Here is a 16,221-nt window from a genome sequence, read left to right as displayed (position 1 = left end):
CTTGGCACGTAACACTCCCACTGTAAGAATTGACCTGCATGGTGGAGGATCTAAATTGTGAAATTGTATTGTGCTGCCTGTTTGTGCTTGTAGAGTAAGTAAAAAAAAAAGTAAAATTTATTTATATAGCGCTTTTCACAGATAAAAATCACAAAGTGCTTTACAACACAGGAAATGGGAATATAGAAACAATATAACAGTAAATAAAACAATGTAAAACAATAAAACTATAAAAACAGCATAAGAGGAAATTAATCAAATGCTTTTCTAAATAAAGAGGCTCACTTTCTATTTCTCCGTAATGTAGGATCATTGCAGATATGCTGCTTTTAGTCTGTAATATTTCTATTGCAGGTTTATCTTCTTTGACTGGTGTACCGGGCTTGACTGAAGCTGCAGCTGCTGTTTTTCTGATTTGCCTTTCATAATATGAATTCATAGCATTGGATGATATGTTAGATGTACTTTGAACTTCAGACGCTTGGAGAACGGCTAAATTTGCAGAATAGGCAGAAGGCAAAGCTTCAAGTTCGAGGTGTTCACGTTTCCTCCTTAGCTTTTGTTCCTACTTTAGGACTGCTATGTGAGTAAGTAACACAGCTTTTTCTGCTTTTGCTTTTATTCTTGCAGAAGAAGTTGTGCTTACTTTACTACTAGTTGAGCCTTTGGTGATGGAAGATTTACCAACAACATTTGAAACACTGTCCTCTGGGTTAACTCCATCATCAACACCATTATTACCCTTTAAATGCAAATGTTCGCAACCAGATAACTACTCTCTCACCACATTACCAAACTCATCATAAGGCATTGTTTTTGCTTTAAACCATGTTTCATGGTTTTCTTTTTCATCATCTGGTAACAAACACATCAATGAACCATGAACAGTTTTGCGGTGCAGTTTGCACAAACCTTTTCCCAAAGAAAAGCCAGTTTGTGACTTTGTGAATTGAAAAGGCTTGAAGCCACTGAGGTGTTCATTGGCGGGGTGATGCGATGTCATTGGTATGAATGAACTTATTAAACTTGCTACAGTCCAATAACTCCAATTGTCTTGTCCTTTAAAATCTTTATTCCAAGCCACGCAGCGGTCACAAACTGTTTGCTTCCACCTGATCAACAACACCTGGCGTTAATTACGTGCGTCTACCTTAAATTCTCACCATACCACAAAAAACACAAAAGGTGACCCCTAGCAGCATACATAAGATAACAACCCAAGAAATTGCTACTACAATGAACATCAAAGAAACGATCAAAGGAGATGATAAAAGTTCAAATTTTTAATAATTTCATTCTGAACAAACATGTTATACACATTGAATCAGAACACCAGTTTCTGAATCCTTTTTTTGGTATTTAACACCAGGTGAATTAAAATAATTAAATATTAACATTTGTACTCATATCTATACAATGTATATGCTTTAATTTCTGTGCCTTTAAACACTGAAAGAAAGAAGAGTGTCTTCCTCCTCATGCTGGATTTCCTCAAATGGATTATTTTTCTCAAGTTGAAAACAGCCTAACAAAAAAAATTAAACCTAGGGTCAGATAACTGGCTTGTTCTGCAGCTTCTAGCCACATTTCCTGGTCTCGACCAACATGTGCAGTTTGGTCAGTTCTGTTTTTAGGACATCTTCTCTGTTTTGATTGAAATGGTTGAGATTTATCTGTAATTGATCCAATTTCCCCATGGAAAAAGATCAAGAATGGCAGAACAGATGATCACTTATCATGGTCATTGTCATCACCTGTCACCATCACCCATCATCACAGGACAGATGATCAGAGGTGCAGAGTTTTTACCATCATCATCAACATTCCAGGGACTGAAGAATGGGTAGAGTTTCTCAGTGAAGGAGCAGCCAGTAAAGGAGTAGATAAGAGCTGCATCATCTACATCATGAAAGGAGACCAGACCTTCCTCATAATCCACAAACACCCCCACCTTCTCAGGATCAGACTGAAGGGAAAGACAGACTGGAAGATCCTCAAGAGCTATATAATTATTTTCATATACTCCTACAATCCAGTAACCTTTCGTGTTATTCGATTCAACTGTGAATTTTTCTTTCCTGTTGACTGACTCTCTGACCACTCCTAACATCAATTTGGTCTTGTCGTTAACCTGAACCTCAAAGTAAAATCTGCCTGAAGATAAACTCTGCTTTCCTAAAACAATGGGAAATTCAGAAAATCTCTCTGGGTTGTCTGGAAGATCATTCTCCTCTTCACCACAGTGTACTTGTTTTCCATCATCAGACAGGAGGAGTTTAGGATGTGCTGTATCAGGATCAAGAGTCACATCCACTGCATACTGCTGGACCCTCTTCAGCTCAGCCTCAAACAGCTTCTTCATGTCTTTACTGAGTGTTGCCTTCAGCTGATCCACAGCTCTCACCACAGTCCCCTCATGTGATGGTGGATGGATACTGACCTCTATCCAGTCCTTGGTGGTTGGAGCAGCTTTCAGGGATGAGAATCTTTGGAGGAGGTGGAGGTGATCTTTAGAGCGTGAGAGCTGCTCCACCTCAGAGCTTCTCTTCGTCAGCTCAGAGATTTCCTGTTCCAGATCTTTGATGAAACCTTCAGCCTGTTTCTCTGTTGTTTCCTGTTTGTCTTCAATCTCCTTTATGAGCTCATTCAGGCGTCTGTCAACAGACTCCTTCAGAGCAGTGAAGACCTGAACACCTTCTGCTTTCTTTCTGTCTGCAGCATCTTTACTCTTCTTCACTGACTTTTTGATCTCCTGAATCTTCAGTCGTCTCTTCGTGATCATCTGTTGAATTTCACCTTCAGTCTTCCCCAGTTCTGCCTTCTTTCCTTCATATTCTTCTCTCAGAGGAACAAACTCATGAGTCTTGTGGTCAAAAACACAGCAGAGCATGCAGACACATGTCTGATCGGTCTTACAGAACAGTGCCAGAGGTTTATCATGCTTCACACATATCCTTCCTTCCAGGTTCTCCTCAGGATCGATCAGCTGATGTCTTTTCAGACATGAAGCTGTCAGGTGAGGCTCCAGGTGAGTCTGACAGTAGGAGGCCAGACACACCAGGCAGGACTTCAAGGCCTTCAGTTTGGTTCCAGTGCAGATGTCACAGGGAACTTCTCCTGGTTTGGCAGCTTGTTGCTCTGAACTGCTGCTGCTGACTTTCTGCTGAGCTTCACGTCTGAACTGAGAAACCATGTCAGAGATGAAAGTGTTGATGTGCAGCTCAGGTCTGACTTCAAATACCTTTTTACACATGGGACACTGACACCTGTCACTGATATCCCAGTGTTGACCGATGCAGTTTTTGCAGAAGTTGTGTCCACATGGTGTGGAGACTGGATCATTGAAGACATCCAGGCAGATGGAGCACTGAAAATGATCGTCAGATAGAAGACACCTGGCAATAGACATGTCTGCACTCTGAGTGAGGAAGAAAAGAAAATGATTTTATTTTAAATCGCAGTCACATTTAAAATGGACCTATTTTGCTTTTCTTTCTCTTCTGTCACATATCTCCCTTTCCAGTGGTGGATTTTCACGCTAAAAATGACCAGAGTTTCAAATAATTGTAAATGTACCCATTTTTATACTTCTATATATCCGGTCTTAAGTCTGATGTCATTAGCCGTTTCCGGGTTCAAACTCCACTTCAGGTCCCAAAGTGAAAAGAACACTGCGACATCACTGAGAGCTATGAACTGTCTAAATTCTTTCATCTTTAATAAAGTTATCAGTGTGGCTGCTCTACCAGGTGTAACAACTAAGTTTAACATCCAGGCATCCATGAAAACAGAATTTATGAAGTTTAATGGACTTCGAAGTCAGCAGAGAGTTTGCTCGCTAGCTTACACCTAAATATAATATACCATATTCTGACTGAGGGATTTCTGAAAAATTAAAACATACAGCTCTGCTATCACTTCCGACATAAATGAAAAGGGTTAGGGCTGTTTCCCTTTGTCAGTGTTTTCCAACCACTGCGACGTGGTGTGCTGTGAGAAATGATCAGCTGTGTCTTGGAAGATTATCTGGTTCCACCTGATTAGTACTCTAAGCGACCGGCATGAGTAACTGGCAGAACAATTACATTCTCCACTAGAGGGTAGTACAACTACCTGCTCTAATTAAATGACCTGCCAACTGCCAGTGAAACAGAAGAAGACGAAGAAGAAATTACATAATAGTCTTTCTGTGAGTCAGACAACACAGCGTGTAATAGCAATAGATAAATATTTAAAAAGAAAAAGTAGTCAATGTGACCTGGGTCCTGGAGAAAATTCCAATCCAGATGAAGGCCCTAGTATGAGTAGTGGTCAGAAGAAAGCAAAAAACGGTATACTGGGGACAAACTGAGCCAATTCCACTATATCTGGTGCGTGGGGAAAAATTATCAATAGCCTTTTTGTGACATTTTTGTTTGGTGGTGTGCCCTGTGATTTTTCTAATGTGAAATATGTGCCGTGGCTCCAAAAGGTTGGGAAACACTGCCCTATGTGTTCCCACTTCCCCTGATCACCTCCTCTGTGTATTTAGTCCAGTCTTATGTGTTTTCGTTCAGTCTTTGTCTGGTCGTCTGTGTTACCTCCCACCACGTCATGTCAGGATTAAGTCTTTCATGACTCAACTCAGGTTTCATGTTTCTTGTTCTTGTTACCTCCTCATAGTTTCTCACATACACTTGTTCAGACTCATGTTCATGTCACTGTTTCATAGTTAACCATAGTTTCTCCCAGTCTAGGTTTCAGTTTAGTTTTCCCCTGGTTGTGCCTTGTTTTCTGTTTCATGTTTTTCAGCCTCAATAAATGGCTCGCCTTGTGTTTAACCTAAGTTACGTCTCCTTCCGTGTCTGCAGTTGGGTCCCACTATTCACTCTACATTCAGTCAGCTCCCACTGACCGTGACAAGCATAATGTAAACACATGAAGATGAAGGATGAACGCTAACTTTTTTCGACTCAATAAAAGTTAACGCAAGGGTTCCCAGTGGTTAGGGACAAATGCAACTGCATTGCAGGATGCTGTAAACAGACCAAACTTCAATCAGGAGAACAACTGAGATAATCACGTCATCACTTAACAACCAGATAGTACTCGTGTAGTAATCAAAGCACTACACAACTTGCCTCATTCCCCCATTCATACAAGTATTTTTTCTATGCTCTTTCTGTTTAAGTGCTTTCTATCAAATTCATACTTATAATGAGGTCAATGTATGTGAAAGTAGTCCTTGTGAGCCCGAAGTTCACATTTCAGTGTGCTCTGAACCCTGCTTCACAGATTATTTACTCCTAGTTTGATGACAATACCAGCCATCTGTGTTAGACGGCATCATGAGTTTGAAACTAGAAATCAAAGGAGTGATATTGAATGTTGTCAGTGTGAATGCCCCACAGGTTGGATGTCAGTTAGAAAAGAGGAATTCTGGAGTAACTCGGATGAAATAGCAGAGAGTGTGCCCAGTGGGGGAGAGTGGTGATAGGAAAACACACCAGCTTCAGCAGCGTTGCAGTCATGTTTCCTGACACAGAGAGAGTTTAAACTTAAAACAGAGTGATTGTGATGATATGTACTCACCAGTGTTGGATAGAAGCTCTGCTGTGCTGTTGAAAAAGGCTGGATGAGCTCAGTTTAAGGTTCCTTTGAGGACAGACTGATTTTTTTGCCCACTGAATCAGCTGTGAAACAAATAGTTTCATCTGATAAATGCTGGAATGCCGTCCATCCAGACTTTTGTTCTGCTTCTTTGTTGTCGGGTTGGATTCCTTCTCAGAAACAGTTGGAGTTTTATTTTAATGCAAACGTTAGAATAAGAGATTCAGAACTTCAGGCCAACATTTAGCATGCACTGCATCATTTCTTAAAGGGTTCAACAGCCAAAGAACAGAAGATGTTTTTTCTCTTTTCTCCCAATCAAAGCTCCAGAAAAAATAAGAAAATCTTATTATTTTATTTAATCTTAATTCTTATTTTTTTTTGTAAATTAGAAGAGCCACAGTTGTCAAAGCAGCAGATTGTGGTTTGCCTTTATGTTTGTTTGTTTTTACTCCTAGTCTGTAATTCAGTGTTGATGTAGAAGTGATCTAAGTCATGAAGAGATAAGACTGTGTGGGGTCGCAAACTCTGAAGTCAATATGATAACCTTATCCCACCAACGCTGTGGAGGTCCAGCTTTTCAGATTCAATTAAAATTAAATCACTCAAAAAGGTCCCCTGGAAAAGAGTAGAATTCTTGGAACAGAGTTTATTACAGTGTCATATGAACAGCAAACCAGTACATTTACAATAAAACAACACATAGAAAGCAAGCAAAGCGAACCAAAGCAAAGCAAAGGTAACCCCAGGGTGTAGAGAACTTTAAGCACACACAGCAGGGACACATAAAATGACAGACAGGAAATGAAAATGAAAAGAGAGCGAAAGAGTCCCAGGTGGACACTTAGCTGTGCCAAGCTGAATTAACCCTATATGTTTGGACTTGTCACCGTTGGTCATAACACAATCAAAGGTTACTTATTGATCGTAATTATTACATTTCAAACAGTATTGATCAACATCTGCTCATACAACAGGGGCACAAACTTCATTAATATAATTGTGGATAATATTTGTGGGTCTTGTGATTTTGAACATGTAGGTTAGCTGCTTATCACAGTGATTCTATTAAAAAAAACCACTCCAGTGTAGGTATATATATAATGGTTACGAGTATATATGATTATATTGTATATGTGAGTATATGTCCAGTGTGTACAGGTATATATGTCATTAAAAAAATCCCCAACAACTGAACACTTGGACGTGCTGTTGAGAACGGCTGGATGAGCTCAGTTTGATTCTTGTTTGAAGAGAAACAGATTTTAAAGTTCTTTCAGTTTCACTTTTTGAATTCTGATCCTGAAGTTCTGGTTTTTCAGGTTTTGTTCCGCCTCTGTCAGCAGGTGAGAGCTGGTGGCTAAGCAGAGACTTTTAATGTGATTGTCAGCCAGGAAACATTCAGATGTTTTCTTACGCAGGTGAGTTTCTGCCTCTCCCTACAGATCTGATTTTATGTGTTTCTTTGTTAGTTCAGTTATATTGAGCAGGGTTTTGTTTGTTTGTTTGTTTGTTTTTTAACCTCAAGGGAAATTTTATTTTCTTTACATGAAATGTTGGAGAGCTCGAAGTGAGTCAGACTTTATAAATACTAAATCTGGGGTTATTTTTTAAGAAGCAAAATTTGCCTCAAAAGTGTTACAAATATGTATGAGTGTAAACTAAGATTTACAAATGAGTGCAGTGATTTGTTTGTAACTCACAAACGCATGCTTAAATCCACACATAAATCCAAAGCAATTTGAGTGCACGTAAAACTACGTTTACAAATGTGTACATCCAAACCTGAATAAATACTGATCAGTTACACACAATTTATTAAGTTCATCTTCACAAATCTGATAATTGTCTCTTTCAAAAAGCGTTCTCTGCGTACAGATGTATAAAACTACACATAACATCCCTTCTGCCCACTTACAGACATAACTTTTCACATGTTTGTGTCACTACTGCCTCAAATGTAAGAAGTACAAACGCACACAGAGCATCCTCACAGAGAAGCAGCGCTACCTGCATAGCTTATGTTGACCATATGTTACTGCTAGATGTGCAGTAACAGGATTCAATGATGGAGACATTTCAGGCTTTATTTAAAAAGTCAGAGCCTTTAAAAACTGCTAAAGAGGTTTAATGAAGTCATGTCCCTGTGGTAGCTCAGAAGCACCTCAGATATATATATAAATCTCTTGTGATATATTTACAATTTTGATGCTGCGTGAGCTTTTACGGGGCACTGGTCATCTCTGAGAGGGTCTTTTAACAGTGCAAGTATTCAAAGACAGCAGCAGCTCCCAGCCCAGTCCTCATACACATGGACACAATGCAGAGTACGCCAGAGGGTGTGACAGCCGTGGCTGAGGTAGCACTTTATAATACGGCCAATGACAAAGGGCTCAGTTTCTCTGGAGTCAAATGGAAATTCCATGTATCTGATCTGAAATTATGATGTAATTCTTTTTACCAGCAAATACTTAGTGGTACACTAAAAATAATGATAATAATTGTATTATCATCAGTATAATAACTGTATAGTTTAATACTTACTATTTGTTATTCTGTATAATATTCTGTATAATATTTACTACATTTGTAAGTAGTGAATAATATAATATAATTTTTTTTATGCGTCATATTGGTATCCATCATGAACGTTACAGTAGTTTCCCTCTTATGTAACAGAAAAAACTTTTTCTCCCTTTCATAGTCCGAAGAAGAAACAAGAACTAGAAAACGTTACAGACATAGAACCAGGTGATCTTAAAATGACGGAGCAAATCAAACGTTTTCTTTCCCAAAATCATGGATGATAACTGAGGAGGAAAAACTGAGGAGGAAGATTATCTGGTCCTTCTCTCTCTGATGTGGCTACCTTTTTTAAAAAAAGACAGTTTTTAAAAGTTTTTCAAATAAATCTTGTAAGTGTATTAAAACTTTGACTCTCAAAGAATTTTGATCCAATGAAAGACAATAACTGTCTTCTTTTCATTTTTTCCACTAAAATACCTGAAAACTATGCTCTACTTAAAATGACTTACAGTATAATCTGAGTCTCCTTTTTTGTAAAAAATTATTGTAAAAATTAACCAGTTATTAAACCTACTTTTTAGTGTATTGTTTATGCCACAACTGCCCTGAACTAACAGATTAGCAACATTATTTTAATATTTATGTGATTCCACATGTGCAAGCTTTTTCATCACAATTATATTTTTAATAATAAAATACATATAATTACTATTATTATCCATTAATTTTCAAACGTACTGTTTTACATAAAGGCAGAAAACAACTAGTAAAGCACATTATTATTTTGTGATCAAGATGCCAAATTTCAGTTGTTTATGTGAATTCTTGAACAGAAAAATGAGTTTTGGTGGTTTGATGTCATATTTGAATAATTTCTGACTTCCGAAGTCCACTGCACTCAAATTTGAGAATAAAGACATGAATTCAGTTTGTTCTTAAAACTAAAACCAATATAAGTTTGTGTTTTCGTTTTTTCATGACAGGTGGTATAATACATTTTATAAGCAGTGTTTCTAACACTAACTACTTTGAGGTCATTATAATTAAATTGTAAATTCAGTTAAAAAAAAAAAAACATGTTCCAGAGGAATTAAACCCTTAATCAGAGTTTATAAAGTGTTACCATAGATAAAAAGTGCATTTTTATGGTGATTGTACCTCAGTAAATCTGATCTGTGCTGGTGTTCTACCAACATCTCTTTTATTTTATTGAAAAAAGGAAAAACTTAACATCTTCATGGTCTAAAATCTTTTCCAGAGCATCGTGAAAGAGAAGCTGCGCAGACAAGAGGACGCGTAGCGCCACCTGGAGGACGCTCTCAATACCACACCCACTCAGGACGAGAAAAGGAGGAAAAAGAAGCAACAAGGAAGAGACTCAGATGCTGAAACATCAAAGAAGCAGATGGACCATCAGCCTGATTAGAAGCAAAGCAGAAGAAGGTCATGCAGCTGTGACTCCAGATGTTTGGTTTGAACTGATGACACAGGATCTCCTTCATTGATTATTGTTAATGTTAAATGTGTTTTAACAGCTGGAATAAAACCTGAAAGGAGGGGAAAGTGAATCCCATCATGTGGAAATAATTTAGAGAGATTTACAGATTCACAGAGTTCTTAGTTTGGTTTTCGTCTTTCGGGGTGTCAGAACATCTCTGACAGTATTTAAAAGCAGCTGAAACATCTTTAAGACAAACTCAGACTCTCAGACAATACTGCATTTCACCACTTATTATTATTATTGTTATTATTATTATTATTATTATTATTAATATCTATTATTTCACCACATGGCATTTAGAGAGACGCTGTTTCACTCATTATATTTTACAGTCAGAACTTCAGTGAGAAACAAGAGTTAACAGCAATAGCAGAGAAGAATTACAGCAACTAATTCATTGTTCTTCATTGAATCAATGATGACTAATGTCTGAAAACTGAGAAGGCCGGTGTGGAATTATATAGCATTATGTAGCTTTTTAGCATTATACTTTTCAGCATTATACTGTTTAAACATTATACTTTTAAGCAGGCCCCTGTGTGACCTTAGGAGCAAGAATAGTTGAAGCAACATCACAGGAAAAAGATGCATAGGCAAGATACTAAGAAATAGTACAGAAGTTACAGTAAACGGGGGGCAAAAGGGCAGCGTTAAGAGCAGTCTAACACCGTAGTTTAAGTATAGACTAGAAAAGCAGAACTAAGGAGGAGAGCGTAAACCCCCGGCGCAACACACTTAACACCTACAAAGCGCACACTCATGACACTTGACATGACCCGCACACACACACACTGCGCAGATAGAGACATGTACATCACACACACACATAAACAATTAAGACATGCATTTAAGAAAGGGGTTAAAGATGCAAGACCTTAAAAGGAAAGGTAGAAGACGATAGATGAGGAAGAAGTTGTTTTGATCAAAACTGTGTATGACGTATAGGCGAACGTGATATCAGAATAACAGGAAAGGTGGGAGGTAAATAAGGAACTTTGGAATAATATAAATGTAACAGTTCGAAGGACTGCCCTTCGAATCTGCAAGAGGCTTTATGCTGAGCTGATTCCCTCCTGCGCAGGGGTTGAAATAAAGAAGTTGATTGAATTGAAGAAGTCTGTCTCGAGTCGTTCGTTTTGGTTTTTCACCAGGTCAGAAAAAAAGGATCGGGAGCGGCATCAGCACGCCGACACCGGGCTTCCTTCTGCATTTTAAACTTTATTAAGCTTTTACGTTAAAGGGAGTCACCTTATTCAGTGACTGAGACTCAATACACATTTATTCTAATGAAGACAGTCAACTAAACTGGACTTGAATTAATTTTTTTTAATTGGGTAGTACATTCACTAGTTTACTGACACTTCTTGACAATAAATCACAACTGGAGTAAATAAAAAAGTATTGTAAAAACATATCAGAAGTGCGGGAATTTTCTCCATTTACCCTAAGTTCACATTTAATCCCTATGTGGTGGACCGAACCTGCTCCAGAGCAGAAACCAGACCAACTCACTAATCAGATTTCTGGAAAGTAGCATCACCATCCCACAGCCACAACCAAGATTTTAAAAAGCTGAAACCAGGAGCCCAAAGTGAAAGACAAGTCTTTATTTATCTTCCTTGAAACAGAGCAGACAGTAGAAAGTTATTTAATGATCATGTCACAAAACAGATGAAGAACAGCCTGAGATATCTTCAGATGAACAGTACATCTTAGTTTTTACACATCTGATTCTGCTGCCATTAAACATTCATTACAGTTTATAACTACAATAGTTTTATGTCTTCAAGACTCAAACTGTTCATCAACATTAGGAAATATCTCAAACTTTCCAAACATTAGCACTCTAAAAGGAACAGAGATCAATTTTATTGAAATATTGGATGAAATACAGAAAGCTGTCCTGTAGGGCTTGTCTGATCTGAGCATCAATAAGAAATACCTTGGCGCATGTGATTAGAGGATCACCAGGGGGTCCTTTGTCCCTCTTTGGGGGGATACTCCCACTGGGTTTAAATCTGGGACTCTTGGCCATTTGACCTTAGAACTGAAGAAGCTTCTCGGATGAGAGGTGAAACGTCTTCAAGCAACTTAAACAAGTCCAGACGCTTTTCTTTGCAAACTCCTTTGACTACGATGACCTGGATGACTGAGAACCTTCACAGACAAATAAGAAACACAGATTTATAGGAACAAATCATAAACGTGTCAGTGTGTTTCAGACTGATGTGTTGGTGCCACCTGATAAAACCTGAACTCACAGTTAGAAGCTAGTTTTTTTCCCATTTAAATGTAACGTTTAAATCTGCTTCATTAATGATGATTTGGAGTTTGACGAGGAGAACAAAGACATGAATCTGTTTGACTGTGGGCCTGAAAATAATTAAATATTAACATTTGTACTCATACTTGTGAACAGTATATGTTTGAATGTCTGCGCCTGTAAAGACTGAAAGAAGAGAAAAGGAGAGTTTCGGCATTCTCAGAATGAAATTTCCTCAAATGGATCATTTTCTTCATGAGAACAGAGACACGAACCTGTTCCCAAACTGTTCACCTCACATGCTGCTGCCACAATACAGGGAAGAAGACTAGAGTTCAGCAGCTGATTATCATCAAAAAACATGAAAGGAGATAACAAAAGTTCAGATTATTATATTTTTTTATGTACAAGTATGCTGCACATGTTAAAACAGCAGAACAGTTTCTGAATCCTGTTTTTGATATTTAACAACATCTGTGCCTTAAAACGCTGGAAGAAAATTAAGGAAAGGTCTTTTTCAAACTGAAACTCCTCAGACTTGTTATACTGTTATAAGGTTGAAAACAGTAAAACAAACAAACCAATTAAAGTTCAGCGTGCTAACTTGACCTGCCGGTTCTGACTGAATGTCATGGTTTTCATCAGCAGGTTTGAGTTGCTCAGTTCTGTTTTTAGGACTTCTCTGTGTTAGTTTAATGTTGCGATTGATCTTTAATTGATGCAATCTCTTCATGAAAAAAGATCAGACTGAATGACTGATGATCAGTTATCATCATCCTCATCATCATCACTGATGCAGTCACCCATCATCACAGGACAGATGGTCAGAGGTGAAGAGTTTTTACCATCATCATTAACACCGGGATAGAAGAGTGGACAGAGTTTTTCCATAAAGGAGCAGCCAGTAAAGGAGTAGACAAGAGTTGCATGATCTACATCATGGAAGGAGACCAGACCCTCCTCATAATCCACAAACACCCCCACCTTCTCAGGAACAGACTGAAGAGACAGATGGACTTGAGGTTTATCAAGAGCTACACAAATGTTTTTATGTTCCGCTACAGTCCAGTAACCTTTCTCAGGACTCGGTGTGATGGCTTCCTTCCTGTTCACTGACTCTCTGACCACTCCTAATATCCATTTGGTCTTGTCTTTAACCTGAACCTCAAAGTAAAATCTGCCTGAAGAGAAACTCTGCTTTCCTAAAACACAAACAAACTTCGAAAATCTCTTTGGGTTGTGTGGACATTCCTTCCTATTGTCACTACGTTGTACTTGTTTTCCATCGTCAGACACAATGAGTTCAGGATGTGCTGTATCAGGATCAAGAGTCACATCCACTGCATACTGCTGGACCCTCTTCAGCTCAGCCTCAAACAATTCTTCAAACTCTTCACCCAGTGTCTCTTTCAGCTGATCCACAGCTCTCACCACAGTGCCCTCATATGATGGTGGATGGATACTGACCTCTGTCCAGTGTTTGGTAGTTAGAGCAGCTTTCAGGGATGAGAAGCTTTGGAGGAGGTGGAGGTGATCTTTAGAGCGTGAGAGCTGCTCCACCTCAGAGCTTCTCTTCATCAGCTCAGAGATTTCCTGTTCCAGATCTTTGATGAAACCTTCAGCCTGTTTCTCTGTTGCTTCCTGTTTGTCTTCAATCTCCTTTATGAATTCATTCAGGTGTCTGTCAACAGACTCCTTCAGAGCAGTGAAGACCTGAACACCTTCTGCTTTCTCTCTGTCTGCAGCATCTTTACTCTTCTTCACTGACTTTTTTATCTCCTGAATCTTCAGTCGTCTCTTCGTGATCATCTGTTTAATTTCAGTCTCAGTCTTCCCCAGTTCTGCCTTCTTTCCTTCATATTCTTCTCTTAGAGGAACAAACTCATGAGTCTTGTGGTCAAAAACACAGCAGAGCATGCAGACACATGTCTGATCGGTCTTACAGAACAGCTCCAGAGGTTTATTGTGCTTCATACACATCCTGGCTTCCAGGTTCTCCTCAGGATCGATCAGCTGATGTCTTTTCAGACGTGAAGCTGTCAGATGAGGCTCCAGGTGAGTGTGACAGTAGGAGGCCAGACACACCAGGCAGGACTTCAGGGCCTTCAGTTTGGTTCCAGTGCAGATGTCACAGGGAACTTCTCCTGGTTTGGCAGCTTGTTGCTTTGAGCTGCTGCTGCTGACTTTCTGCTGAGCTTCACGTCTGAACTGAGAAACCATCTCAGAGATGAAAGTGTTGATGTGCAGCTCAGGTCTCATCCTGAACACCTTTTTACACATGGGACACTGACACCTGTAGCTGATATCCCAGTGTTGGCTGATGCAGTTTTTGCAGAAGTTGTGTCCACATGGTGTGGAGACTGGATCAGTGAAGACATCCAGACAGATGGAGCACAGAAACTGATCTTCAGATAGAAGACAGCTGGCAGCAGACATGTCTGCACTCTGAGTGAGAAAGAAAAGAAACTGAGTTTATTAATTCCACTGGTGGATGTTCATGTTAAGTTTCAAATACTGAGGTCAAAGTTCAGACAGCTCTAAACACAGTTTATGACCATTTTTCCCAAATGACATTAGGCTGTAAAGCCTTTTTTAAAATGGTAACTTTTTTAATTAATCCTTTTTTATTATTAGTTAGCCTCATCTTGCATGTGAGGAAAAAAATGAATACAAGCAAATAATTATATTTCATGGGTAAAGGTGTTTTGGCTAAATTATAATTGCCATGTCCTGATGCACACTTCCTTTCCAGATCCTCGTTATGAAGTTTTTCATTCGTTGCTCCTCTTAATGGAATGATTGAATGGACCTGCTGTGGAAAGTGGAACCACGTGGACTTCCCTTGTGCAGAAGGCAATTACAGATGTTACACATTTTAAATAAACAGAAATAAATGATCCTTGTTGTTGTTGCTTGCTTAATGACTGATTTTAGTCTTAACCATCCATCTTTGAACATGATGTTTGTGGGTCGATTTAAATGCTTCAGGTGTGAGTGCAGCCACTCAGCTTCTACTCAATGTGTTGATAGAGCCAGGTGCAGATGTGTCACAAGTTAATCTGGTTGTAGGCTATGGCACTTGGACACATGTGGCATTAGTGGACTGGACTCCATTTCAGTGCAGACAGGCAACAACGAGGAAATCACATGGGAGTAATAAAATATGGTAAAACTGATAAGAAAAACAACAAGATTCTTGTTAACTTTCGTGGTATTCTGAACAGCATCGGTGTGGTTTTGTTTCCAGTTTTCACAGTCGCCTCGTGCACGGGATTATCACCAGATAAACTCGAGAACATTTTAAATATTTTTTTGGTCAAGAGCAACAACAATGACAGACTGTGTTTGAACTAACTGTCACTGACATGCTTTTCACTGTTTATTTCCTGCTTTGTCTGTAGCGGCTCCGGAAAAGCGAATCTGCGACACATCCCGTTTGACCAACACTAGTTAATCTGAAACATCATTAAATCTAAAACACCGTTGACATGTAATTATTTGCTAGTGATTATGTTTTTCTCGCGTGAGTGTTGACATAAATTTGCTTCCACAGCTCCGGATCGTCCCCACATCTGATCTGCAACAGCAGATGCAAGCAGCGTCATCTCTGCTGTTGCAGATCAGGACTGCTGAAAGTGAAAGTTTATCATTTGTTTGCACTGCGCTAAAAATCAGAATAGGGTGAATTTGCATATTTTTATAAAAAGAATTTATCAGAGGAGAGAAATGTAGAGACGTGTGTGGAAATACCCCCAACCAACAGGTGAACCGCACCGTATTTGCAGGTTACAAAGAGGAGGCTGAACATGTGGACTTTAAAACAGTGTGATCGTGATCATCTGTACTCACCAGTGTTGGAAGAAGCTCTGCTGTGCTGCTCAAAAAGGCTGGATGAGCTCAGTTTGACGCTCCTGTGAAGAGAAACAAGCTTTGCTGTTCTCACGGTGAGTTTCACTTCTGGACTCTGACGCTGAAGCCCTGTCTTTCACATGTTGCTCCGCCTCTGAGAGGCGGTGGCTCAGCAGTAGTGATGGGATTTCCGGCTCTTTTTAGAGAACCGGATCTTTCGGCTCGACTCACTAAAAAGAGTCGAGTCTTTCGACTCCGAACCGTCTCTTCAGGTTGTTTTGTTGCTTTAATGAATTTATTATCAACAACAATATAAAATTATTCACAAAAGGACTTACTAATGTAAAAAAAACCGTGGTTTTATTTATATATGTTTATATATAAATATATACGGTGGCCGCTAGAGACAAAGCAGAGAGAGAAAGAGAGCCAAGGACAACAACAAGAGACAACATCGTCACATTAGGTATAGTAATCATCCATAATTATTTTC

The 16,221-nt window shown here is 39.0% G+C and overlaps 2 protein-coding genes across 2 annotated transcripts; both read right to left on the bottom strand.

Annotated features, from left to right (window-relative positions):
* Window positions 1-1,265: 1,265 nt before the first annotated feature.
* Window positions 1,266-5,659, bottom strand: LOC116320517 (E3 ubiquitin-protein ligase TRIM21-like). Its single transcript, XM_039607348.1, has 2 exons — window positions 5,572-5,659; window positions 1,266-3,418 (listed from the first exon to the last, which is right to left on the bottom strand). The coding sequence occupies exon 2, from the start codon at window positions 3,407-3,409 to the stop codon at window positions 1,751-1,753; it is 1,659 nt and encodes a 552-aa protein (XP_039463282.1). The 5' UTR covers window positions 3,410-3,418; window positions 5,572-5,659; the 3' UTR covers window positions 1,266-1,750.
* Window positions 5,660-11,208: 5,549 nt separating this feature from the next.
* LOC116320503 (E3 ubiquitin-protein ligase TRIM21-like) lies at window positions 11,209-15,860 on the bottom strand. Its single transcript, XM_039606234.1, has 2 exons — window positions 15,729-15,860; window positions 11,209-14,324 (listed from the first exon to the last, which is right to left on the bottom strand). The coding sequence occupies exon 2, from the start codon at window positions 14,313-14,315 to the stop codon at window positions 12,642-12,644; it is 1,674 nt and encodes a 557-aa protein (XP_039462168.1). The 5' UTR covers window positions 14,316-14,324; window positions 15,729-15,860; the 3' UTR covers window positions 11,209-12,641.
* Between the last annotated feature and the right edge of the window lie 361 nt (window positions 15,861-16,221).

Source organism: Oreochromis aureus, linkage group 23, assembly GCF_013358895.1.
Source record: "Oreochromis aureus strain Israel breed Guangdong linkage group 23, ZZ_aureus, whole genome shotgun sequence".
Lineage (NCBI taxonomy): Eukaryota > Metazoa > Chordata > Actinopteri > Cichliformes > Cichlidae > Oreochromis > Oreochromis aureus.
The sequence above is the reverse complement of the archived record's forward strand: the minus strand, read 5'-3'. Positions and strand labels throughout refer to the sequence as shown.

What these genes read in the sequence shown, in the direction of transcription:
- LOC116320503 (XM_039606234.1), bottom strand. Translation starts at nt 14,315, where the DNA reads ATGTCTGCTGCCAGCTGTCTTCTATCTGAAGATCAGTTTCTGTGCTCC.
- LOC116320517 (XM_039607348.1), bottom strand. Translation starts at nt 3,409, where the DNA reads ATGTCTATTGCCAGGTGTCTTCTATCTGACGATCATTTTCAGTGCTCC.